Below are 24,978 nucleotides of genomic sequence, written 5' to 3'. Positions count from 1 at the left end.
CCTAGTGGATGCTTACTATACGTTTGTTAAACAAAGCATACGTTTCTCAGTTGTCTCTCAACACACATTTAGACTCCTTTCCTACACACACGAGACAGATCTGTTTAAAAAATGTAAATAATCCATGTGAACGTGCCCTGCAAACTGTAAAGTGCTGGACAAACGCACTTGATCTTGGCCAAAAGGCCGAGAAGCGATGTGTCGGACAAATGTAAGCCGTTATAATGCTTATTTCATTCTAGTTTTACACATTTTCTATTGAAGAACTGTATGCCCTTATTCTACCTCATAACGTTTTAACAGGACAAAGTTAGGACGCGGGATTCCCGCCTACCTTTTCCAATTCTGCGGCGCGTCTCGGCTCCTTGCACTGTCAGCAAGGGGCCAGACGGAGGGGCGGGGGTACAGCAAAGCAAACACCCTTGCCTAGAGGACTTGCTCAGAAGTTGTGCCGAGTCCCCGCAGGTGCCCACTCTCCGCGCTCCGTCCCTCCCTCCCAGCTCGGGTTGGCTGTAGGCACAGGCATACGTCAACTCCCCCCCCTCCGTCCCCAACCCCTGGTCTGGCTCGGGTTCCCGAACGCCGGCTTCCCAGGGAGCAGCCCCGCTGACCGCTCCGGGCTCCGCGCCCCCTCTCCGGGGTGCACTTTGTCACTCGGGCTGACCTCCGGCCGCAGGCGCCCGCACGTGACCCAGAAACTTTGGCAGCCCCGGGGCGGCGGGGCGGGAGGCGGCGGCCGAGCTCCCCCGCGCGGCGGGCTCTGCAGCGGGAGGCGCTCGCCCCGCACCGCGCTGCCTGGGCGTGCGGGGCGCCGGGGCGGCGGGGAAGGCGCCCGGGGACGCTGGGTGTCCGTTCACGCCCGCGGCCGCAGCGCCGCCGCCTCTGCACTGGGTTACATAGATGCTTCCGTTTCTGCCATTCCCCACTTTGCTCACTCCTTCATCTGGATGGGAAGTTGGGGAAAATGGACAGGGTCGTGCTGGCGTGGATTGCTTTTTTCTGGCTAACAGGTAAGAGTCATTTTCTACGGAGACGAATAACTTTATATATATTCCGGTAGTGGTAGTTCTCACCTCACCCCACCCCCACCCCCTCCCCCACCCCCATTTCCCCCTGGTTGTATTTAAAGCCGCTTAGCAGGCTGGTGGGAAGTGGGGGAGGGGGCAGTGTGTGTGTGTGTGTGTGTGAATGATGGGGGAGGCGGGGGAGAAGCCCGATTACAAGTGAGACGGATCAAAATGCAGGTGTTTGACTCACTCGAGATATTAGATTGTTCTTCCGAATGTGCATTCCCCCTTCCATACAACGGTTCTTCCTCGGTCTTATCCTGAGTTTGTAATGCTGTGAGTCCTGGGAGAAACCTAGCTAGAAAAAATGAAAGCTCCGAGGAGACTGATTAAGAGAATAGTTTTCTGGAGGTGGGGGGTGGAGGAGTGTCTCCTCAATTCCTTCCCTAGAGAAGCTGAGAGACCCAGGGACGTTCTCTTTGTGGCTCCCGTTCAGGGCAGCTCAGGGCAGCGGGGATGAGGAAGGAGATGGGGATGCAGGCTTAACTGGTTGTGGAGTTTAGGGCCCTGCTCTCTCTCATTTGGTTCCATTTGGGGAGTGGTCCCATAGTGAGAAAAGAAAAGCCTACCTCCCCCTAATAATCAGGTTTCCCTCCCTCCAATAAAGAGAATTTGCAGAGATATTAAGAAGGTAGGGCTTCTCCCCAGCATTAGAGTCACCTCCTCTAGCTGGGTCCTCCGTATTTCCCCTCTCTTTTTGTGAACTTTCTCCCTACTCTCCTGGGGTCTGGAAAGGCTCTGGTTCCTAACACATTGTCCCACAAGATGCTACTGCATGGTTGAGGGACAGATGGCCAGGCAGGGTGGCCAGCCCTGAGAGGTTCACAAAGTAGCCATGCTTGGGGGTGGGGGGTGTCGGTTAGGAAGGTTTGGGTAGCTGGGACTGTGTCTGAGGCAATGATTCTAAGCAAGGTGGAGTCAGGTGGAGACAGAGTGATGGAAGAAAGGAACAAGGGATCTGAAAGGTTGTGAGGGCAGGATGCGGGCAGTGAAGCGCAGGAGAGAAAACAGAAAATAGCACCAAAAAATGAAGTTTTGTCCCCTGTGGGGACCAACCAGAAGATTTGGAAAAATCAAATCAGTAGAAAAAGAGGAGCAAGTTTAAAATATCTAAGGCAAGTCATTGAAAGAGAGTAAAATACATTTAAGAAGAAGGGCAAAAACCCTATTTCCCTTAGCTTCAGAATAAGATTATTGATTGTCTCAGTTTTTTTCCTCTTCCAAATGCAGGGCCCCTAACACTGGCTCTTGCCTTCTGCTGGTTTAGGTTTGGGGGGCCACCCTCACCAGAGCTGGCCACTTCTCTTGGCTGCTCTGAGTTCATCCCTCCCACATTATTCAAATATGAATCATCTAATTTCAGGGTTTGGCTGATCCATGCCTCCCCACTCCCTGGCCTCCCAGTGCCTTCCACTGCCACCCTCACTGATTCTGAACGTCCTTAATTTGCCTCTTCTTTTCAGTTATCATATTCGAGGGGAGCTTAGGCCTTGAGCCTGTATCACCACCTCCCTGAAGTCAGCCAGGCGTCTGGGCAGGGGTCCCTGAGTCAGAGGTGCCCTTCCAGCACCCTGGTCTGTGTCCAAGAAAAGCGCTCTGGGGATTTGCAGGGAGTGGAGCAGAAGGGGAAGAGATAGCCCTTGCTCGATATGGCTAACAGCCATGTGAAATGGAATCATATCACTGGAAAGGGACCACAGGCCATCTCATTCAGCCCTCTCAGTTTGCAGAAATGGAGACCCAGAGAGGCGATATGCACACAGCAAATCTGTGATGGAGCAGGGACTAGAACCCAGTTCTCCCAAACCCCAGGCCAGTCCTGTTGGCACTCTCCTAAGCTGCTCCTCTAGGTTTTTTGTTGTAGGGGTGTTTGTTTTGAGGGGAGGTGCTGCTTTGTCTCTGCCTTCTTCCATCTGTACCTGGAGTGGCTGCCCCTGCCTGGGAGCAGGCAACAGGTCTGTTATCAGGGACATCTCAGCTGCCGGAGGGCTGGGGCTTCTGTGCTCTGCACGTGAGGCTGGCTCGAGATCCCAGTGATCACCCATTGGCTCCCCTGACCCCAGCTTCTGCTTCCCCCTCATCCCATCAAGGCTGGCAGTTGTGCCGCTGGACAAGCTGCCTCTCAGCCTCAGCAAAGTAGAGGAGCTAACAATGGCGGCTGGGGAGGGGACAGGAGGAGAGAGGAGCAGTCAAGGATGAGATGGAGTCAGACTCATCGTTCACAGAGAAACATGAGAGGAAAGGTAAGAAATTTTAGTCCAGCCCAATCAATGAATTCTCTCTCTTGAGGGGGTGGCAGAAAGGGAGGGAGGAAGGAAAGGACAGATTCAAAATGAGTCAGAGAGCCAGGAAAAAACACATTCATTCTCCCCCTCCCTCCCTTTCTCTCCTCTCCCTCTCTTTTTCTCTTTCTCCCCTCCCATCCATCCTCCCCACGTTTCTCTCTTTTAATGCAAGCTGAGCAATGTCTAATCAACACTTCCGCTTTTTTCCTCAGGCTCTAGCAGCTCCTTCTTTGTCTTTCATGGCTAAAATTCTGTATTTCTTTCTGCTATATATTTAGCCTCATGATTTCTTATTGTCATTGTGATGCTGCTTCCTGTAATAGATTGTTTTTGTTGTTGTTGTGAACAAAACAAAATGCTCACCAGCTGCTATTTTAGCAACAGGTGCCATCTAGCAATAAGACTTGAAGGAGGGTTCACTCTGCCTTTGTTCCTGAATATGGATGGCGTTTCATCCTTTCCTGGCAGCAGAGGCTGTGGGAAACGCTGGAGCTGTGTTGACACTTGGGGAACACACTCTGGGAGCAGGTGATGTGTTTTCCCGGAGACTCTTTTGGGTCTCTCTGTGATGAGGATCGCTTGCTCTGTTAGCATTTCTTTTGGCACTCTTTTGGTATTATTCGTTCATTTAGTCATCCATTCTACAAGTATGTATTAAATTCCTGTGGTTTCTAAGTATTATGATAGGTGCTGAGAATAAAGAGACAGAAGACATAGTCCTTGCCCTCAGAGAGTTGTCAGTCTAGTCAGTGACTCAAATGAGTCTTTAGGTAATTTTGATATGGAGGTGAAAGGTCCTGTGAGGAGAGCCGTGAGAGCCGCATGGGTGCTGGGAGAGCATGGAGGAGGCATACCCAACCCCAGCCCGCAGTGGGGTGGAGCAGCTCTGAAATGAACTCCCAGCAGTGGTAATGGCTGAGCGAAGACATTTATTCATGCATGGTCAGTGGCTGAGTTACTGCCATGTCCAGGCATTGTGCTGGGGCTAATAGGATGAATAAGACATAGCCCCTGCCTTCAAGGAGCTAACAGTCTGGTGGCGGAGACTGATGGAACTGTGAACACACAGTTAGAGTAGCCTGTGCAAAAGCAGTAATGGAGCTCTGCACTAAGTGTTGTGAGGTGCCTCAAAGCGACTCCTAACTCAGCCTGCAGCAGGAAGGGAGGTATCCAGGAATGGGTGTTACCTAGTCTGGTTTGCATTCAGGTAGATGCCTGCTGACTGTGTGAAGATAGGCTTGGGTATGGAGAGTTAAAGTGTTATTAGCCCTGATGAAGGAAGACTTGCTTTTGGAGATTGCTGACATCTCAACTTCCATCATCATCTTTCCTGTTCTGCGTACCTTTCAACTTCTCTCCCTCCTCTGCTCTGCTTTCCTCCCTGGAAGAGACCTTATTCATCCCAGAGCATCCTCTTTCAACATTTTGTCACAGTTCTCCCCACGCCCCACCATTCACCAGCCTGCATGCTTCTCTCGGACTAGGAGAGGGGGATTGATTGAGTATCCCCCTCACTCTTTAGATTTTAGACTCACATGATTCTGCTGGTTGACTAGTTTATACAGACTTTGGTATTAGTACTAGTAGTCTTAATGCAGTACTATGCTAGTACTATGCTAGTAGTCTTAGTGCAAGTACTTAGTGCTTAGTACAATGTTAGTAGTATTCGTATCAGGACTTGGTTAGTGGAAGGAACCTGAACTGGGAGTTGAGGATTGGGTTCTAGTCTCATCTGCTCGACAAATTAACTGTATAACCATGGGATCTTGGCCTTATAATCTGTTGAATGAGATGACTTCTATGGTCGCTTTCATGTCTTAAGAGTCTATGCTTCTGAACTTTTCTCCATTTAATTTTGATGAGTTGGAAATCAACTAAAAAACTAAAAAGTGACGTTCTTTCTTTTATAATTCATTCAGTGAAGAGCCATCAGGGACCCCCAGTTTTCTTCAACATTTCCCTGACCATTAATAATCGGGATGAAAAACACCAGCTGGGAAGGGAGAGCTCTTGTTAAGATTTTCAGAGGAACAAACACCAATGCTTGGTGGACAGGGCGGGGTCCACTCTGAACGATTAAGTGTGGTCATACTGAGGATTGGTAAAGCAAGGTAAGCACTTTTGACCAGGTGGATGAATCCTACTCCAGCCAATGTGGCCCTAGAGTGGCCCTTCCAGTCTCAACTTTTTGTTCCAGGACCCACTCATCTCTTCACTCCTTCCAAACATTTTAGCTTTTATGCCTCCTTTTCCCCAATCAGGAATGTAAAGAAAGGTGTGATGTGGTTGTTTTTCCTACTTATTTACATGCTCTAATGCTTTTCTGTGTATTAAATGGCTTTCATATACATTATCCCTTTTAATCCTTCTAAGTAAGTACGGCTGATATTACCTACCTCTACTCAAGAAGACTAAGGCTCAGAGGGAATAAGTGACTTGTCCAAGTCCAGGTATCTCATTGATTAAAAGAATAAGATAATAGTGTCACTGACTTAATATGACTTGGTTGTTTCAAGTACCTGAATCCAAGAGAAAAACATTCTTTTCTGGTTAAGGTGGGTCAAACTAGAACTCCTGATTTAAGTGAACATACATGGTGTCTATTATGGGGCATTGGGTACTGAGGCTCAGAGTTCGTGCAACTCAGGGAAATATTGCAGGGGAAAGTAAGAAAGAATAGCATTTAGTATTTTAATTAAATCCTCAGATCTACAGGAAAGGAGTGAATGAGGAGTGCTCCTGCGAGGCACAGGAGAGCAGAGGACATGACCCAGTGACAGCAGATACTGCTGGCATGTCAGAGCCCATCTTGGACTAGGGACTGGTGCTGTGCACCCAAGAGCTGCACAGGATGTAGCTGTGGCATATGTATGCTTAAAATCTTGGTCTTCAACACAGATTTTGACTCTCTGAAAATGAAAGAACACATTTTGGATGACTAGAGTTCTTTATAGGCCAAGAAACAAGGAAGAACTCAGAAGATCATGCTGCTTCCCCTGTTCTCCTGCAGCACCTGGAGCCCTGCAGGAAGTGGCGCTCTGAATTAGGAGTAAAACCCTCATATTTAGCAGGGATCGTGCATCATCACTCTTCCCATGCCCTTGGCTCATTGGGAGGCAGACTCAGAGGCAGTAGGGGGAGAGGGATTGGGCTCAAACTGACCTAGATTTGAATACTAGCTTAATATTTTGCCTTATTTTCTTTGGCTTTAAAATGGGAAGCTAACGTACCTTATAGGGTTGTTGTAATAATTTAAATTAAATTATGTAAAACTCCTAGCACAATGTGTGGCACATAGTAGGCCCTCAATACTTATTCTGAACCCCCAAATAGGTATATTAGTCAGCATCTTGATGCAGCAACAAGTAACCCCGAAATCTCAGTAGCTCACAATAGCTAACATTTAGTTTTTGCTCATATTACATGAGAGCTGCAGTTAGCTGTGGTTCACCTGTGAATTGGCTCCAATTGGTGGACTTGGCTAGGTTCCAAATGTCTTCTTGTTCTAAGACCCAGGGTGAAGGAGCAGCATGCTGTTCCTATGGTGGAGGCCTCAAGGGGGGTTGGGGTAGGGTGCAGAGCCAAAACACACAAATGCCTTTTAAGCTTCTGCTCAGACAAGTCTTATGGCACATGTGTTCACATTCCATTGGCCAAAGCAAGTCACCTGGCCAAGTTCATGGTCTATGGAATGGTTGGTGTACTCTGCCTATAGGGAACAATGCAAGAGTGGGGAGGGAAAGATAACTGGAACAGATAATGCAATCTATCAACTGGGTTAAATCACTCAACAAATGGGTCAACTACCTACTATGTAGCAGAGTCTTTAAAAGCCTGAGGGGCAGAGCTTGTTATTAGTGGTGGAGAAAGATGACTAAACAGGAAATTCTCAGGCAATGTGATGTGATTATCTGGGGTACTATGACTGCAGTAAGAGCAAGAAGAAGCTTCTAGAGGAAGTGATAGCTGAGTAAGTCCAGAAGCATAAGTAGGAGTTACTGGAAGAAGAGTGGGATGGAGGAATGGAAATTTACAAGCATGTGCAAAAGCTGAGAATCAAGGGAGGACATGATGTTTTCTGAAACTTACAAATATTTTAGTATGGTTGGAGAATTTAGTGCTGCAGGAGGAATGGAAGAGCCCTTGTACTTCTGAAGTGGCTAGAGAGTCTTTAAAAGGGTTAGGGCAAGGGAGTGTCACGATTAGATGTGCATTTTAGAAATATCATTTGGACTTCAGTGTGGAGAGTGGATTAGATGTGGGCAAACTTGCAGCAGAAACCAACTAGGAGACTTTGCAGACAGAAAGGCAAGACATGATGAGATCCTGAACTCATATGGTGCAGTGGGGAGGAGAGAAGTGAACAGTGACCAGAGGTGGAGGAAGTAGTATGTCTCGGCTGGATGTGGAGGTTGAAGAGGAAGGAGTGTCAAAGATGCCTCCAGGTTTCTGGCTTGGGATTGCTGGGGATGCCATTTGTGGACATGAACTAATATAGCAGGAGAAAACGATAGGCAATAACGGTTCAGTTTTTTGCATTGTATTAGTTAACATATAGTCTAAGCTACTGTAACAAAGAGACCCTAAAATATAGTAACTCACACAAAATTTCTTTCCCTTTCCTGTAACAGTCCAGATCTAGTGGGGGTGAGTCTACCATTCCCAACATGTGGCTCGCAAGACAGCTCCAGTGATAGGCATTTCTCAGCCAGTAGGAGCAAGAAAAGCAGAAGGCTAGGGAAACAGCTTGTCTGTAGAGCGGTGACCCAGAAACTGCACACATTGCTTCTTCTCACATACCTTTGTCCTGAGTCTAGTCCTGTGGACACAATTAGCTGCAAAAGAGGCTAGGAAATGTAGTACGTGGCTGATTTGGCTGGCCAGATTAAAATTTAGGAAGTTCTATTACTGAACGAAGAGGACAGTTAGCATCTCTGTCTACAGAATGATGAGTTTGAGGTGCTTGTGTAACATCCAGATGGAGAATGGAGTTGTATATCGTGTCTGGAGCTCGGGTGAGAGATCTAGACTGGAAAGACAGATAAGTTGATAAAGGTTGATGAGAGCGTTCTTACAGGAGTTTTCTCTGTCCAAATGGCTGGTCCATCCTCGAAGTCTGACCCACCTGAATGAATCAGGACAGTATCCAAAGTACCTCTGCTCAGCAGGGTACAGAATGACCTCTTTTGGTACTGCTTTGGTCCTACTGGAACAGCATGTAAGCCAGCTAGACCTTACCCATGATCTCATTTCAGATTTCTGGAAGATGAAGCAAACCAGACAGAAAGGAGATATGTTTTTGGCTTTTATCTGCACAGTGGTGGCAGGATATAGGAAAGCATGGCTCAGTTGGACACACAGAACATATGCTTAACGAATGGCAAGCTCTGTGTGCACAAGTACCAGAGTTATTGGCAGCAAATAATAACTAGGCCATGAGCAAAGCCCTCCTGGGCAAGGGCAGCACTGGCATTTACCATGGTCCCATGGAAAGGGGGGAGATATTGCTGCCTTTGGAACTCTTGGGGAGAAAACATGCAAGAATGTGATGGGGACTCAATGGGAAAGCTGGAGAACCAGGCTCAGAAAATACGCAAACACCAAGGGAATGTCTATTGTTCTTGATAAAGTCTTTCTATTTTATTTTTTAACCCAAGTGTATGAGGAAGATGAATGGTTTCTATTTCTGGGGGAAAAAAAAGATTCAAGCTGTATTTTATTTTTCTTTAAACGTTGATCCCATAGATCAACATTTCCCAAAATGCTTTGCTCCCATCCTGACTATGCTACTAAGGGATGGACAAGCTTTCTTTCCTCGTCTGGACTATGAACCAAACCTAGAGGAGGTGCTTGGACACTCCTTATTCACTCCTACACTTAGAAAACCTGCTCATCAATCGTCCCTAAAACTACCTCTTAGGAAATTGGGACAACATATTAAAAATGTGAAGACAAAAGATGAATTTCTTTTTTGTGTGTGTGAGGAAGATCAGCCCTGAGCTAACATCTGATGCCAGTCCTCCTCTTTTTTTTGCTGAGGAAGATTGGCTCTGAGCTAACATCCGTGCCCGTCTTCCTCTACTTTGTATGGGATGCTGCCACAGCATGGCTTAACAAGTAGTGCATCAGTGCACGTCGGGGATCCGAACATGCAGACCCTTGTGCCGTGGAAGCTGAGCCCGCACACTTAACCGCTGCGCCACTGGGCCGGCCCCAAAAGATGAATTTCTTAAGGAAGATCTAACTTGAAGGCAGGAAAAGGAAGATTTGTCGTACTGAATGAAGGAAAACCTTGGGAGTCTGAAAGCCAGGATATGCTGGTGAATGGGCAATTCTGAGGTCACTTCCCGCTTCTGGGACTTCAAGAGTTAAGGGATGGGCGAGCTTTATACAAAATTTCTAAAGATGCCTGTCTCTAGCAATGATCATTTTCCATGACCTTTAGCAGCAATCTTTGTTTCTCTAAAATGGGGCTGTGCTTATAAATCTGCCTCTCAAAGATGCTGGCAGGAATAGCTTACAACTAGTGGAGAAAAGGAACTTGCTTTGAAAAAAATGCAAGTGCTAAAATAAGAACAGCATCGCTATAGATACTGTCTTGTTATTCTTGCAAGAACACTGCTCGTCATGCCTAGAATCCTTTTCTTTACATGAGATTTGGGGCAGGACCTTATCTTGCCACATGCAGGGAAGCATTGTCTGCACTTGGAGCTGATTGTCCCTGATCTAGGGACTAGGTAACCCTGGTGACTAGCTGAGATGAGGCTGCAGCTCTGAGCTGTCACTCATCACTCTGCTTTTGGGCAGCTTTCCTAGTTATTGGCCAGAATCCATTGTCTGCACTGGGGACCACCTGTTAAGAAAGGCCCTTCAGACTCCTTCATTTGTTCATTCATTCATTGATTCATTCCACATTTTGTGAGCTTCAGCTATGTTCTATGGCTTGGCTGTATACTGGGGATACAAAGTCAAGCAAATCCTGGTCCTTGCCCTCTAACCCTAGAGTTAGAAACCAAGTTTCTAGTGAATTTCTCAAGATCAGGGAAATGTTTTAACATAATGTTTTAAAATATATTTTTGATTGACTCTGAATTATATAGTTAAGGGCAGTTTTCCTGTGGATCAAGGGCACAATAAAAACTGAAAGAATGGTCTGATGGTCTAAGAAGGGTGACTTTCTCCTCTGCAAATGCAGAAAACCATCTGTAATCTTCAATATGCCATCCAGTGCTTATTTCAGTCAGGAATCCTAATTTTACACATGTGTTCTATACAGGATGACCCCTCACCTTGTTGCACTTCTTTTCTGTCTTCTGCTGTCCTCCCTAAGCTCTCTCGCCAGTTTTCTGGAATACTTGCTTTAGTTTGTAGGATGAAACACAGATTCTTTCTAAACCTCTGTGAATGTCTTTATAAGAGCTTCCAAATGGTGTCACCATTGTCTGGACTCAGAGTCCCAGCCTTCCCATTGTGCCAGCATGTGCTTGCTCATGTGTGTGCACGATCCACACTCAGTGCTCCTCTCTGTCTGGCTCCCAGAAACTCCTTCGGTTACATGCCCTGATGTTTCCCCAGGTGGAGGGAACAACATATTTGTAACCAAAGAATGGAAAATATTTTAGTATGTCTGGAGCCTGCTTGGGGCTAAATCATGGAGAAGGCCTGATATGCCATCTCAAGACATTTGGGTTTTATCCTGGAAGAATGGGGAATCATTGGCGGCCTTAAAGCAGGGGACAGACATGAATGTATATGTCTTTTAAAAAAGAATACTCTAGATAGAAAAAGTGTGGAGAGTGTGTTGGGCTAGAAGTAGGGAGACCCCTGAGGAGGCTATTATAAAACTGAGAAGGTAATGAAGACCTGTGTAGAGTGATAATAAAAGCTTTGCAGCCAGTCAGCTTGGGTTCAAACCTAACTGTCACTTGCTAACCCTGAGATGTTAGGCAAGATACATATATTCTCTGAGAATCAGTTTCTTCATCTATAAAATGGGTGTAATAATAATACATACTTTATAGGATTTTTTGAGAGAATTGATTAAGATACTACATGAACACAATTTCTTAACACAATTTCTGATGCATAGTAAGCATTTCATAACTATTACCTAATAGGAGGAATAGAAACCTAATTTAAAGTAGAGACAGTGGGAATAGAGAAGGGTCAAATTTGAGAGACTTAGTGACCAACCGAATGTGTCAGGGACAGAGAGGAAATCACCAAAGCTGTGATTTCTGTGTGAGGCAATAGGATAGGGGTGTACTGACAAAAGAGCCAGGGAGAAAGAAAGGACTGGTTTATAAACAAGAGCTGAGGTGGGAAAAGAGGAGATGACGAATGAGGCTTAGACAGGTTTAATTTGAAGTACCTGGTAAACATGCAGATGAAGCTTAAGGGAGTTGAGGGTCTGAGACATTACTGGTAGTTGGAACCATGGGAGTGAAAAGATTTCTTAGATGGAATGCACAGATGAACACTACAAAGAGGCTGAAAAATTTTAATTTATTTACTTGGCATTCAAAGTTATTCTTATTAGACTGTATAGACTCCAGCATAAGAAGTACTAGGTTTTTGAAATCTGACAAGTGAAATAGGGAAAAAAAAAAGCCTGTAAGAGGTTAGGACCCAGGCTCAGGACACTAACCTAGCCCCAGGGCAGATCTCTTGGGAATGAGAGACAAAGGAGGGTGTTCCCAGGCCAGATCTCACTGTCCACGGTCCCGCCAATCTTAATTAATCCTTGCCCCAATTAGCTGTCTCAGAGGGGCCTGTTATGGGGGGAGGAGTGGGGGTCCCATGAGAGGTATTTTTCCAAGTTAGGTAGGTAGCAGCATCAGTTTCAAATTTGGATCAGTCACATGTGAGGGGTCCAGGAGACAATACAAATTCTCAGGAGAAGGGGCTGGTATTGGTGCCCAGACAAGCAGGCTGGAGCTCAGAGCAAGGCTGCAGTCCTAGTGGGGCAAATGGATTTCACATCAGGTGGAAACACTAAGTATAAGATAAACATAAGTTAAGGGAAAGAGATGCTGCTCTGTGGGCGTAGGGAACCCAAGCCCTCACCTGGAATCCAGGGTTAGGGCCAGAGAGCATTCTAGACCCCACCCTCCAGTAGGATTGGGGTTCCTAATAAGCTTGGCCAGTGTAGGCTCAGAGTTGGGTGGCATTCATCCTACGGTTTGAAGCTTATAGAGCGAAAGCAGGGATTGGCATTTTCAGCTTTCTGACTCTTCACTCTTGTCATCCTCCAAGATCCAACTAACTGACGTTTCCTTGGAATTCCTAGTCCCGTCCTCTCCAGCTGTCCAGATCTCTCCTTAGCTTAGAGTCCCAGGGTTCCCATTATACCTGCACAGGTACGAATACGTATGCGTGTGCGCACACACACGGGGTTACCCTCTGTTTCTGACTTCCAGGAGGTACATATGTGGTTGTGCAGTGCTGAGGACACCGAGGCGCTGTCACTGTGGAACTCCTAATTACTTCTAGCATTCCTGTGCAGTTTCTGTCCATTCCGTCCTAGACACTCAGTGTCTCACACCTCGATATCTGTGCTCACCTAGCTTTAGGTTCATAGTTTCACAGAAGTCAATGGACTGTTCTTGACAGCAGCAGCAGCAACTGCATTTATTGAGTGCTTACTATATACCACTTTATCCTAAGTGCTTAGGATAAAATCTCATTTAACCCTCAAACAACTCCATAAGGTAGTTACTATTACTATTCTGGTTTTATCAGTGAGGAAACGAAAACTCATAAGAGTTGAGTAATTTGCCTTGGGTCATGCAGCTAGGAAGTGGTAGAGCTTGGATTCTAGTTTAGGACTTACTCCAAAATCCATGCCTTTAACTATCATGCTATAAAAAAGGCAGATGTCTCTGAGAATGTATTCTTTATTCTTTGGTGCATGAGTTTCTGTGTACGTCATAGAAGAAGCTGAGAACTGACTAACTTCTATTAATAATTAAGGGAGTCCAATGGCTTGGTCAAGTGGCTAATCTCGTAAACAGAGAACGGAGCTGGGAAGGAGGTTATTCTTAGTAATCATCTAATGAACAAAACCCCAGACTTAACTCTCTCAAAAAACAAGACAAAACCTTCTATAACATTTTTGTGTAGCACCTGCTTCCTTTGCTGGTTTTATTTATCCTGGAAAGGCTAGGAAATGTGATTTCTCAAGTGGAGCCTGAATATGTAGCAGAGAAGAGAGGTGGTGTGGTCAAGAACACGGCCTTGTACTGAGAACAGTGCCTGTGGTTGGTTATCCAGCCTCAATCACTGCTAACTGAAGTCACTTCACCTCTCTGTCCCATTTTTGTTACCTGGAAAATTGGGATGTGAATGAGGATTCGAAGAAGAATTACGAGGTTAAAAAATAATGCAATAGAATTTAAGGAGAAACTGTAAAGAAATTTCTTCTCCTAATCCAGCTATGGGAGTCAGGGAGCACGGAATGCGCCACATCAACATATGGGGGTAGTAAAGGGATGCAGTGGAGCGTGGGAACTGAGGCGCTTCAGTGAGCTTCCAGATGGGAATTATTTGCCCCTCAGTCGGGCTATCTACATAATCTAGCTGTAATCAAACCTATTGGTGGTGGATGGTCATCAAGATTAAGGAGCCTCAAAATGGGAAGTGAGGGAAAAGGCGGGAAAGGTGAGAGCGGGTTAGTATTTGAGATCTACCCTCTACGGGTCACAGTCACAGTGCTCTGCTCTGGAGTCCACGCTCTGCAGATGATGAAGGAGATAACGTTTCTTAACAACCCTGTGAGCAAGGATGATAAGGCTCACTTTACAGGTGAGGATTGCTTAAGAGGCTTCATTAAGGCCTCACCATTAGTATATGGCCAAATAAGAATCAAAGCCCCATCTATTTGATGCCAATGCTTTTTTATTATGCCATGCTATCTATGACACATTTAACTACTTTTCTCTGCAAAGTCCTAGAAATTCCATATTACTAGTCATTCATTTGCTCATCCATTCTTTCATTTATTCCATAGGTAGCTGTTGAGTGCTTGGTAGGTTCAAAACACTTTAAGATTTCTAAATCTCAAATAATCTGTTGCATTCATGTCCCAATTCCACAGAATGCAGAAACCTTTTTCTCCACACAGGAATTAGAACCTACTTTTTCATAGTGCTTTCACTGAAGAGAGGCACTGGTCTGGAAATCAGAAGACATGAGTACAAATATGGTATCTTGCCCTTGTCAAGGGTGCTTCTACCAAGAAACATTCATGAATAAGTGTATGTTCGAGTCATAGAGTGAGTGTGCTTTGCAGGATATCATTGTGAACATCAGCAGTAATAAAGAACAGGAGGCATCCCATGGAAACTAGTCTTTGCCTGCATGTCTCAAGTCCACCCTGTAATTCTGGGTGAAACTCTCTGCCTCAAGCTACCTAAAGCTGACTTGGCAGGCTCTCGGATTCAATTCAGAACCTCTTTATTGTGTCTTTCTATTCATATTCCTTTTTCTGCCTCTCATCATAATTCTATTTCCACTTCTAACCTCAGATCAAGCTAGAAACTCTTGACTCACCCCTTCAACTGAGGCAGTTATGTTCTCTTTGCTTGGAATTTCGAGATCTTACCATTGAGTTCATAGAGGCCATTTGCCTCTCAAACACTCCCCTGGTCTTTCATTCACTGAAATTTCCCTCTCTTTCTCAGACACCACACCTCAGGTTGGACTTTTTCACCACTTAAAACTTCTCATCTGCTTTCTAGCCCTTTTTTATTTTTTTATTACCCTTCAAAGCATTTGAACTTAGTCTACTTCTTTTGATCTGAAATTTTCCATTTCTCTCAAAGGCGTCTTTCCCCCTTCATCTCTGTCCCCTTTGCTTGGTCACTAGCTGGAAGGGAAGTCACTTCCTGCTGCAGTCATACTTCCTGGCTTCATTGTCCTTATTTATCAAATATTTATTGAGTAACTATGGGCTTCACAAGCCAGGACAGCAAGATAAGACACATTCCATACATGAGAAGTCTGGTGGAGGTGACAGGCATGAAAAAAAATATTTGCAAAATTATTATAATAAACGTCTAGAGGAGAATGCTGGGGATACTGATGGCACAAAGGAGGAAGTGACGGATGGATTGATTGGTCAGAGAAGGCTTTACAAGAAACCTTTGAACTGGGTTTTGAAAGATGGAAAAGAGTTTCCAGGGGAAAGAAATGAGGAAAAAGCATTCCAAAAACAAAGGACATCATGCGCCAAGATGTAGAGGTGTGAACTAGCGTGTCCCAATTGGGGAAACTGTTAGTTGCTTGGTATTCTTGGAGGTTGGTGCTCAAATAGAGGTTCTGCAAGAAGTGAGGCTGAGGAGGTAAGAGGAAATGGATGATGGAGCGCCTTAAATACCTTGCCAAGAACTTTGGGTTTTATCCTGAAGGCCGTGGAGGATGAGTGAAGGGTTTTAAGAAAGAGAGCCATAACAGTCAGATTTGGAAAGATCACCTGAGCAAGGAGAATGTAGTACATGTGGGCAACTGCAGGCAGGGAGACCAGACAAGAGATGACTGTAATATTATGTGCAAGAAATGAAGAGGGCAGAAACAGAAGCCATGGTAGTGGGGTTAGAGGGGAGGGAAGAAATATTAAAGATGTTAAGAGATCAGGTTGACATGACTTAGTGACTAGTTGGATATTGGGAGTGAGGGCAGGTTTCTGTACAAGGTAACCAGATGCCATTAATTGTGGTAGAGAAGAGGAGGAACAGGTTAGGGAGATGAGGCAGAAAGGCATGACTGCATGGTGTGAAGTGAGGTCCGGGATCAGGTACCATTTGGACATGTTCATTCTGTTTTGCAGCTGTGGCTGAAGGCCTTCAGGTCACAGTGCCCGACAAGAAGAAGGTGGCCATGCTCTTCCAGCCCGCTGTGCTTCGCTGCCACTTCTCCACGTCCTCCCATCAGCCTGCAGTCGTGCAGTGGAAGTTCAAGTCCTACTGCCAGGATCGCATGGGAGAATCCTTGGGCATGTCCTCTCCCCGGGCACAGTCTCTCAGCAAAAGAAACCTGGAATGGGATCCCTACTTGGATTGTTTAGACAGCAGGAGGACTGTTCGAGTGGTAGCTTCAAAACAGGGCTCAACCGTCACCCTGGGAGATTTCTACAGGGGCAGGGAGATCACGATTGTTCATGGTAATAATGCCTCTGTTTTGAATCTAGGGAATGGGAGGGAGGTTAGTTCTCTTCCTCCCAGACACAAGGGGATGCCAGCCTCTCACTCTTTCAACTGCACAGGACTTTGATTTTATGGGAGATGGGAACATCAAGAAACCTAGCAAATTGCTTTAATGGAATGGTGAGGGAAGGAAGGGTGAAGGGAGTAATATCTAGAGAAGACACAGAGATGAGCTTTGGAAATAGTCTTTTCTGAGTCTGACCTCAAGTCTTGGGAGCTTATTATCAGAACTGAATTGAAATGGGTTCTAGTGAAAGAACTTTTTCAGTCAAACACCCTATACCTTGACATGAGCCTTTATGGCCCTTTCTCCAACTCAGAGAGCAGACTTCCCTCAGAAGTTCCTCTGCTGGGACAAGGGTTATGTGCACACAAGTTACAGAGCCAGTGGATGCCACATGGTTTTGCATCATTTCCACCCTTTCTCTGGCTCCCTAAAGCTGTGGACAAGAAAAGGTCCTAAGAGTCTGATATGACCTATTTGATTATTTGAATTTTGAAGAACTCCTGTGAAGTCAGCCCATTTCCAGGAGTCCAGAGTAATTCTGGAATGTACCTGGCTCTCAGGGGCCTCTGCAGGCCTGGCTGAAGGCAGCTTTCTGTTCCTGAAAGTGGACTGGTGCTAGACCAGTTTCTGGCGGTGCTCTAATTCTCTCGCCTTAGGGATGCTAGTTTTTGTTATTGTTTTGTTGGAGTTTTTTTGTTGTTGCTTATTTGTTTGTTATAAATAAAACAAACATGTTGTCAGCCACCATCCAAGTAAAGAAACAGAACACACTGCAGACACACCAGAAGGGCCCCACCACATTGTTCAGTGTTTTCCTTTCGAGACAGAGCTTTAGGACTGGCTCCTTCTTTTCTTGGTAACAGACGCAGATCTTCAAATTGGGAAACTCGTGTGGGGAGACAGCGGACTCTACTACTGTGTTGTCACTACCCCTGATGACCTGGAGGGCAAAAACGAGGGCTCGGTGGAACTGCTGGTGCTGGGTAAGTGAAAAACCCTGTTTCACCTGAGACCACCGGCAGTGTCGTCTCTTCTCCCTGCTGCATGTGTCGGCAGTTGCACACAGTCGTTATCTTTTGCGCACACACGGGTTTTAGAATATGCTCTTTATAAGCAGTAGTTGTATTTATTATATCTTGTTTCTGGGAGGCTATGGCCCCCTTTTTAGCATTGTCCTGAATGTTTCTTCTGCTTTCTAAGGGTTTTTTCTTAACTGCCTTCCATTTGCATCTTTAATCCTGATGTCTCTCTGCTCTTATTCTTTACTTATCTTGTTATAGTCATGTGTCACTTAACGATGGGTGTATGTTCGAGAAATGCATCGTTAGGCGATTTTGTTGTTCTGTGAACATCATAAAGTGTACTTACACAAACCTAGATAGAATAGCCTACTACACACCTAGGCTGTTTGGTACTAATCTTATGGGACCACTGTTGTATATGTCAAACGTAGTTATGCAGTGCATGACTGTATATGCTAATTGTTGAAGAAAATGCCAGAGGCCTTTGAAGCAGGGTAAAGACTGCTAAGAGATAAGAATTCACTGGTGTGCCAGGATCTCCTACGACATCAGGAATCTTTCCCCAGTCAAGTACCTCCACTTAGGACAATCATAGGGAAAGATGGCTGTGAACTGGAGAGTTTAATAATAAAAGGTGCCCAATGAAAAGAGCTGTTGGGGAGGTGTGCTTGTGTTTAATTGGAAGGCAAATTTCTTGAAGCCCAGAAGCGTCTGAGTTATTCTCAAAGCAAATGTATCTAATCCTTATTAATACTAATTTCTTCATAAATGAAAACTCATTATTTTTGTCTACTTTTGCTCTTTTGTGGCTTGGAGGAATGTCAGTGGGAGATGACCTCCTTGTATGAAACTGAAAATTGAACACTCATTTCATGCTCTATAAATGTTGGTTGAACAAAAAAATTAGAATAAAACATACATAAATTAAGAAAAGAAACTTTATTAATTGTAGGAGGAAAGGTAAATACTTGAAGCCATTTTTCAAAAGAAATGACATTTTTTGTAGCTTTTAATAAACCAGATGATAACAATTTGGGGGAATATTTAAAGGTGTTTTCTTTTAAAGGCAAATGAGGTTGAAGGTTAATTTTTACCCTATGTGGGAAACTCAGTGCCCAGAGAGAAAGTGGAATTTGCTATTTGGGATTTTTAGTTTTACTTTATCATGACTGTGTGACTTTGACAAATCAACTGTTCTGCTGCCCTAATTTTACAGTTTACAAAATGGATTAATGTAATAATTATTTATTAATAATTAACCCTTTAATCAGTAATGATTAACTCTTATTCGAGGGTTAACTTAATTCAAATACATATTCCTTGGGTCCAGTACATAAAGCATAACTGCTGTGACTTGTAAAAGGATGGGAAATATGACAGATATTAAAAAGGAAAGAAAAAAGTAAAAGGCTTATATTGACAATGTAAAAGAAGACAGGGAAATCCGATTTGGGATCTGCTGTGACTCTGTAAATCAGAGGGAATGAAAGGATAAATGTCTGCCTAATCACATAACACTAACGGCCAAGTTTGAAGGAACAAGTGGCTCATTGAGCCTGCAATTAGCTAATTGTGAACACAGTTGTTTGGCCAGTGCAGCCATTTGCAGAGAAGTAATTGCCTGTGCAGGAAAAGGAGGCCAGGTAAAAACCACTTTAAATAATTTGGTCCCAGTTCTGCACATGTGGGAAAATGAATAGAGGGAAAGCCTTGTCATCTGAGGATGTGCTGAAGTGTGTGAAGGGTGCTCCTCTGGATCAAAACATACAAAGTAACCTGGGCGAAGATGCTGTCCTGAGGACACAAAGAGGTTGGTGGAAGGAAGGCTCAGATGAAAAGGGTCACCAAAGATGGGAGAAAAGATGAAGAACAGAAATCAGTGTTACTCTAAAAGGAAAAGGGAGTCTGCAGATCAGCTCATCACAGTAGAAGCAGCATATCTGTGAGATAAACAGATACATGCTACGCTTCTTGGGGAGGAGAAACACATAATTCTGTGTTTCACATTAACTGGAAATGTTCAAAGCATGAAATTTGCCATGTAAACTTTTTAGGGCAACGCTAGTTGTGTTGGTTATTTAAAGGGTTAGTTTCAAAGAATTTTCTGGGTGCATAAAGTACTGTACTTACTTTCCAAATGCAAAATTCTGAGTCGTCTTTGTATTGACACCCTTCATAGAATTTTTGAAAATACTGTCACAGTTTTAAAAATTCTAATTATGCAGTTGTTCTATCTTGCAGGCCTATTTGTTAGGTATTCTTTTCATGTGCGACCAGGAGAGCGATCTGATTTCTGAGGTCAACCTCAAGGAGATGAAGACCTCAGTGGGGAGATAACTGGGTCCACAGTTTGCTAATTACAACCTCCATGAACCACTGGTTCAGTCATTGACTTTTGTGTGAGGAACGGTGGAGGAACTGGGAGGATTTGGTCTAGCCAAAGGGGACTTGGAAAAGGGAGCATGGGAAGTGTCTGCAGATATCTGAAGTGGAGCTGTACAGGAGAGGGATTGGAAACTTACTCTGTCTGCTTGGCTAGGTAAAACTAGAACCAGGAGTGGAAGTGACAAGTTGGGGGAGACCCTCTCAATATAAAGAAAGAACTGTTGGGGCCGGCCCAGTGGCGCAAGCAGTTAAGTGCGCACGCTCCGCTGCGGCGGCCCAGGGTTTGCTGGTTCGGATCCCGGGCGCACCGACGCACCGCTTGGCAAGCCATGCTGTGGCGGCGTTCCATATAAAGTGGAGGAAGATGGGCACGGATGTTAGCCCAGGGCCAGTCTTCCTCAGCAAAAAAAAAGATGTTAGCACAGGGCTGATCTTCCTCACCAAAAAAAAAAAAAAAAAGAACTGTTAACAATTGGAAACATCTAAAGATCTAAAGATGGAATAAGTGTTTTCTGGAGTAGTTAGCACAGGGCTGATCTTCCTCACCAAAAAAAAAAAAAAAAGAACTGTTAACAATTGGAAACATCTAAAGATCTAAAGATGGAATAAGTGTTTTCTGGAGTAGTTATTTCTATGTCCTTAAGAGGGTGGAAAATTTCTTATGAGTTATTATATCAGGCATGTATGTATAGGAAAAGGTGTTTAACTAAGTTACTTTTGAGCTGTACTTCAATTCTAAAATTCTTGGATTAAAAAGTAGATGAACATAAGTGATGTGACTACCTTGATAAATGAGAAAATGACCTCCTAGGAATTCAGTGACAGAGATAAAGGGGTTACAGGTTGGTTATAAAAACATACAGAATGGGGCTGGCCCTGTGGCTTAGCAGTTAGGTGCGCACGCTCTGCTACTGGCAGCCCGGGTTCGGATCCCGGGCGCACACCGACGCACTGCTTCTCTGGCCATGCTGAGGCCACATCCCACATACAGCAACTAGAAGGATGTGCAGCTATGACATACAACTATCTACTGGGGCTTTGAGGGAAAAATAAATAAATAAAAATTCAAAAAAAAAACAAAAAACAAAAAACATACAGAGTGATGCCCATGCACAAGGAAGCCAGAGGGAATAAACTGTGGTCTTTTGTAATAGGTCAGAGTTAAAAGGAGTAATCCCACAGGAATGAGAAGAAACTATTTATTTATTGAGGTAAAATTGGTATATAATATTATATAAGTTTCAGGTGTACAACATTATAATTTGATATTTATATACACTACAACGTGATCACCGTCTAGTTACCATCTGTCACCATACATTTGGCCCCCTTTACCTGTTTCACCTACCCTGCAGCTCCCTTCCCCTCTGGTAACCACCAATCTGTTTTCTGTATCTGTGAGTTTTTGTTTGTTTTGTATTGTTTGTTCGTTTGTTTTGTTTTTCAGATTTCACATATAAGTGAAATCATATGGTATTTGTCTTCCTCGGTCTGACTTATTTCACTTAGCACAATACCCTCAAGGTCCATCCATGTTGTTGCAAATGGCAAGATTTTCCTCTTTTTTAGAGCTGAATAATATTCCATTGTGTATATATACCACATCTTATTTATCCATTCATCAATTGATGGACACTTAGGTTGCTTCCATATCTTGACTACTGTAAATAATGATGCTCTGAACATAGGGGTGCATAAGGCTTTTTGAATTAGTGTTTTTGTATTCTTCAGATAAATACCCAGAAGTGGAATAGCTGAATCGTATGGTAGTCCTATTTTTAATTTCTTGAGGAATCTCCATACTGTTTTTCATGGTGGCTTCCAATTTACATTCCCACCAACAGTGTATGAGGGTTCTTTTTTCTCTACATCCTCTCCAACATTTATTATTTCTTGTCTTTTTGATGATAGCCATTTTAACAGGTGTGAGGTGATATCTCCTTGTGGTTTTGATTTACATTTCCCTGATAATTAGTGATGTCGAACATCTTTTCATGTGTCTATTGGCTGTCTGTATGTCTTCTTTGGAAAAATATCTATTCGGATCCTCTGCCCATTTTTTTGTTTTTGTGAGGAAGATTAGCCCTGAGCTAACATCTGATGCCAATCCTCCTCTTTTTGCTGTGGAAGATTGGCCTTGGGCTAACATCTGTGCCCATCTTCCTCTACTTTATATGGGACACCGCCACAGCATGGCTTGACAAGTGGTGCGCCAGTCTGTGCCCGGGATCCGAACCTGCAAACCCTGGGCCACCAAAGCGGAATGCATGAACTTAACCGCTATGCCACAGGGTCAGTCCGCCTCTGCCCATTTTTTTTTGGGTTGTTTTTTTGTTGTTGAGTTGTATGAGTTCTTTATATATTTTGAGTATTAACCCCTTATCAAATGTATGATTTGCAAATATCTTCTCCCAAGAATGAGAAAAACTATTGATGGTGGCTTGAAGGAGTTGAAACTTTAGCTTTGCTTGGAGATGATTACAAAATGAAGAACAGAAAACTGGTTGGAATTTCAGATGAGCAATTAGTAAGGAAAGATGAGTTAAAGGGATAAATTAGAGGCAAAATTAAGACGAATTTAGTTTTCTCTTTATACTCACAAAGGTGAAGATGGAAAAGCAGATAGAGCAAGACTATGGTGTCTTATACGTCAGACTAAGAAGTTTGGACTTCATCCCGAAGACATTGGGGAGCCAGTGAAGAAACCTTAACAAAGGAATGAAGTTAGATCTCAGGATCGGAACAATAATTAGCAGCAGGGTAGACAGTGCATAGGAGAGGCGTGCTGGAACAGAGGGATCAGTGTTGGGGTTGCTGCAGCAGGATGGGTGAAAGGGTATAAGATTCTGAACCAGCGTAGTGAATTGAGAAGACACGACATAGAAACATTTCCGAGATGGAAGTGATGGATCTTGGTGACTGAGAAATGAGAGAGAGATGAGTCAAAAGGACACCATGATTTCTAGCTAGCTGGGTAGCCAACTGTTCCATCAACTGAGAGAGAACACAAGTTGGAAAGCAAGTTTAGGAGGCAGGAGAATGAGTTTGGTTCTTGCCAGGTTGAGTATGAGAGGCCTGTGGGACACCAAGGTGGAGATATCTTGCTGACAATTAGAAATGTAGGTCTGGAACTCAGTGGAGAAGCGAGGATTAGAGATAATAGATTAGCGAATTATGAGTGATACTCAGAACGATGAAAGAATAGATGAGTCACTCAGAAGATTATATAAAGTGAAAAGGGCCAAGGACAGAACCTTTGGGTCTTCTATTCTAGTTTTACTTCATGGAGTGGTAACGTTGGTGCTGTGTTGTACTTGTTTTGATTTCCCCCACAACACTGGAAGCTTCTCAGTAGCACTGGACCATGAGCTCTTCAGAGCCAAGGACCAGTTCTCATTTGTCTTTATATCTGCAATGCCTGGCAGAGTGTCTAGAATAAAGAAGCTTGAGTGAATGTTTTTTAAGTGATAAATGGGCAGAATCTATAATTAATACTAGCTTTGTGCCTCTTAAATGTTAGTCAGTGCCAAGTATATATTTGTTAATTGACTTATAGTTGACACTTATAAAGTGTGAATACAGCAAACGTCTAGTCTCAAGTGAGATAACATGGTTTAATCTCTTTGGTTATAATTCTTTATCTGGGTATTTACATTATTACTAGTGATAGATTCATCAGGGAATATGGTTGACAGCAACAGAAGGAGATTCTGGCTAACTTAAGCAAGAAAGGAATTTGTTGGAAGGATTTCAAAATCGAAAGCTGGAAAATCAGTCTCTAAAAAGAATAGTATATTAGGGTAACATTTGTTAGCTTCTGTAAAAACAACCCCCAAATCTCAGTGACTTACCCCAATAGAAGTTTATTACTTCATCGTGTCATAGTCAGATGTGGGTGAAGAGGCTCACCTGGGTAACTCCCTTCTAAGTGGTGGTGGAGGGGGTCTAGGCTTCTCCATTGTTTGGCTCTGCTATATTGGAGACCTTTGCTCCCAGCTGCACAGAAAGAGAGAGTGAGGAAGGCCATGTGGGACTTTTTAGGGGCCAGGTCTGGCAGTGACATGGGTCATTTCTGCTGTTATTTTGTATGTACCCAGGAAGAAAGTAAAAATGTTTTGATGACCACAACACAGTCCCTGCCCTGTCAGAGGTGCTCCAGGGTCTTTGTAGCAAGAATTAACAGATAATGTCTTTAGGGCTCATAGCAAGAAAAAATCAACTCAGCTGTTTTTTCTGATCTTGCATTTTCCCACTCAATAATCAGTCTTGATAGAGAGAGTCCAACTGGCCCAGTTTGGACAGGTGTCCACTGCTTAGCCTTGGGAGATCAGGGGCTCTTGGTGGCTAGTACATCAAGATATGGAGAAGAGTTAATTCCCCACAGTAAATTAGGGCACTGTCACAAAAAAAGGAAAAATGAATGTGAGATGCCCAAAAAAGCAATAAATGTCCACCAAAGTGATGACATTACTATATCTACTACTAATATTAATGTACACTGATAACAATTTGTAGTTCACAAAATTTTCTTATAATATAACCTTGTAAGGTTGGAGAGCAGGCATTATTTTCCTCGTTTTCCAAATGAAGAAATTAATGTTCAGGTTTTATAACTATTATCTTAGTGAAAAAAAACAGTTTCAATGATCAAACCCAACCGTTTTGATTCCTAGCCTCATTTTCCACAATACCACATGACCTGTCTATATTAAGAGGCTATAGAATGCTCCCCTGCATAAGCCATGATTAAAAAAATGTGGTTGCCTATTGAGGCCGTGGGTAATAATTTGTACTTGTCCCAGATTTGCTTTGGTATTTCACTTTATTTCTTAGTTAAACTGCCTGTAGCCATTGACCTAGGCCCTCACTTCAAAGGCATAGTTATTCTTGTCTAGATTGTATCCTCCCCATGGAGCATGACCCATCCTGTCTTTCCCCATACATCTGAGCCATCTACACATTGCTACGGATGCTTCTTTCAGAGGTTTCAGAAATAACTGAAGAAATATG

The 24,978-nt window shown here is 43.9% G+C and overlaps 1 protein-coding gene across 5 annotated transcripts in view; it reads left to right on the top strand.

The window, feature by feature from the left end:
* The first annotated feature begins 853 nt into the window (after nt 1-853).
* Nucleotides 854-24,978, top strand: part of ILDR2 (immunoglobulin like domain containing receptor 2) — a 63,146-nt gene continuing 39,021 nt past the window's right edge. For all 5 annotated transcript variants that reach the window (XM_087437436.1, XM_087437432.1, XM_087437422.1 and 2 more), the window contains exons 1-3: nt 854-1,010; nt 16,179-16,511; nt 17,425-17,544. In XM_087437436.1, the coding sequence (XP_087293562.1) occupies nt 965-1,010; nt 16,179-16,511; nt 17,425-17,544 (499 nt within the window). In that variant the 5' untranslated portion in view covers nt 854-964. The remainder of the gene's footprint in view (nt 1,011-16,178; nt 16,512-17,424; nt 17,545-24,978) is intronic.

This window comes from Ceratotherium simum, chromosome 2 (genome assembly GCF_057802395.1).
Source record: "Ceratotherium simum simum isolate JZ-2026a chromosome 2, ASM5780239v1, whole genome shotgun sequence".
NCBI lineage: Eukaryota > Metazoa > Chordata > Mammalia > Perissodactyla > Rhinocerotidae > Ceratotherium > Ceratotherium simum.
Note: the sequence above shows the minus strand (reverse complement) of the source record. Positions and strands in the feature narration are given on the sequence as shown.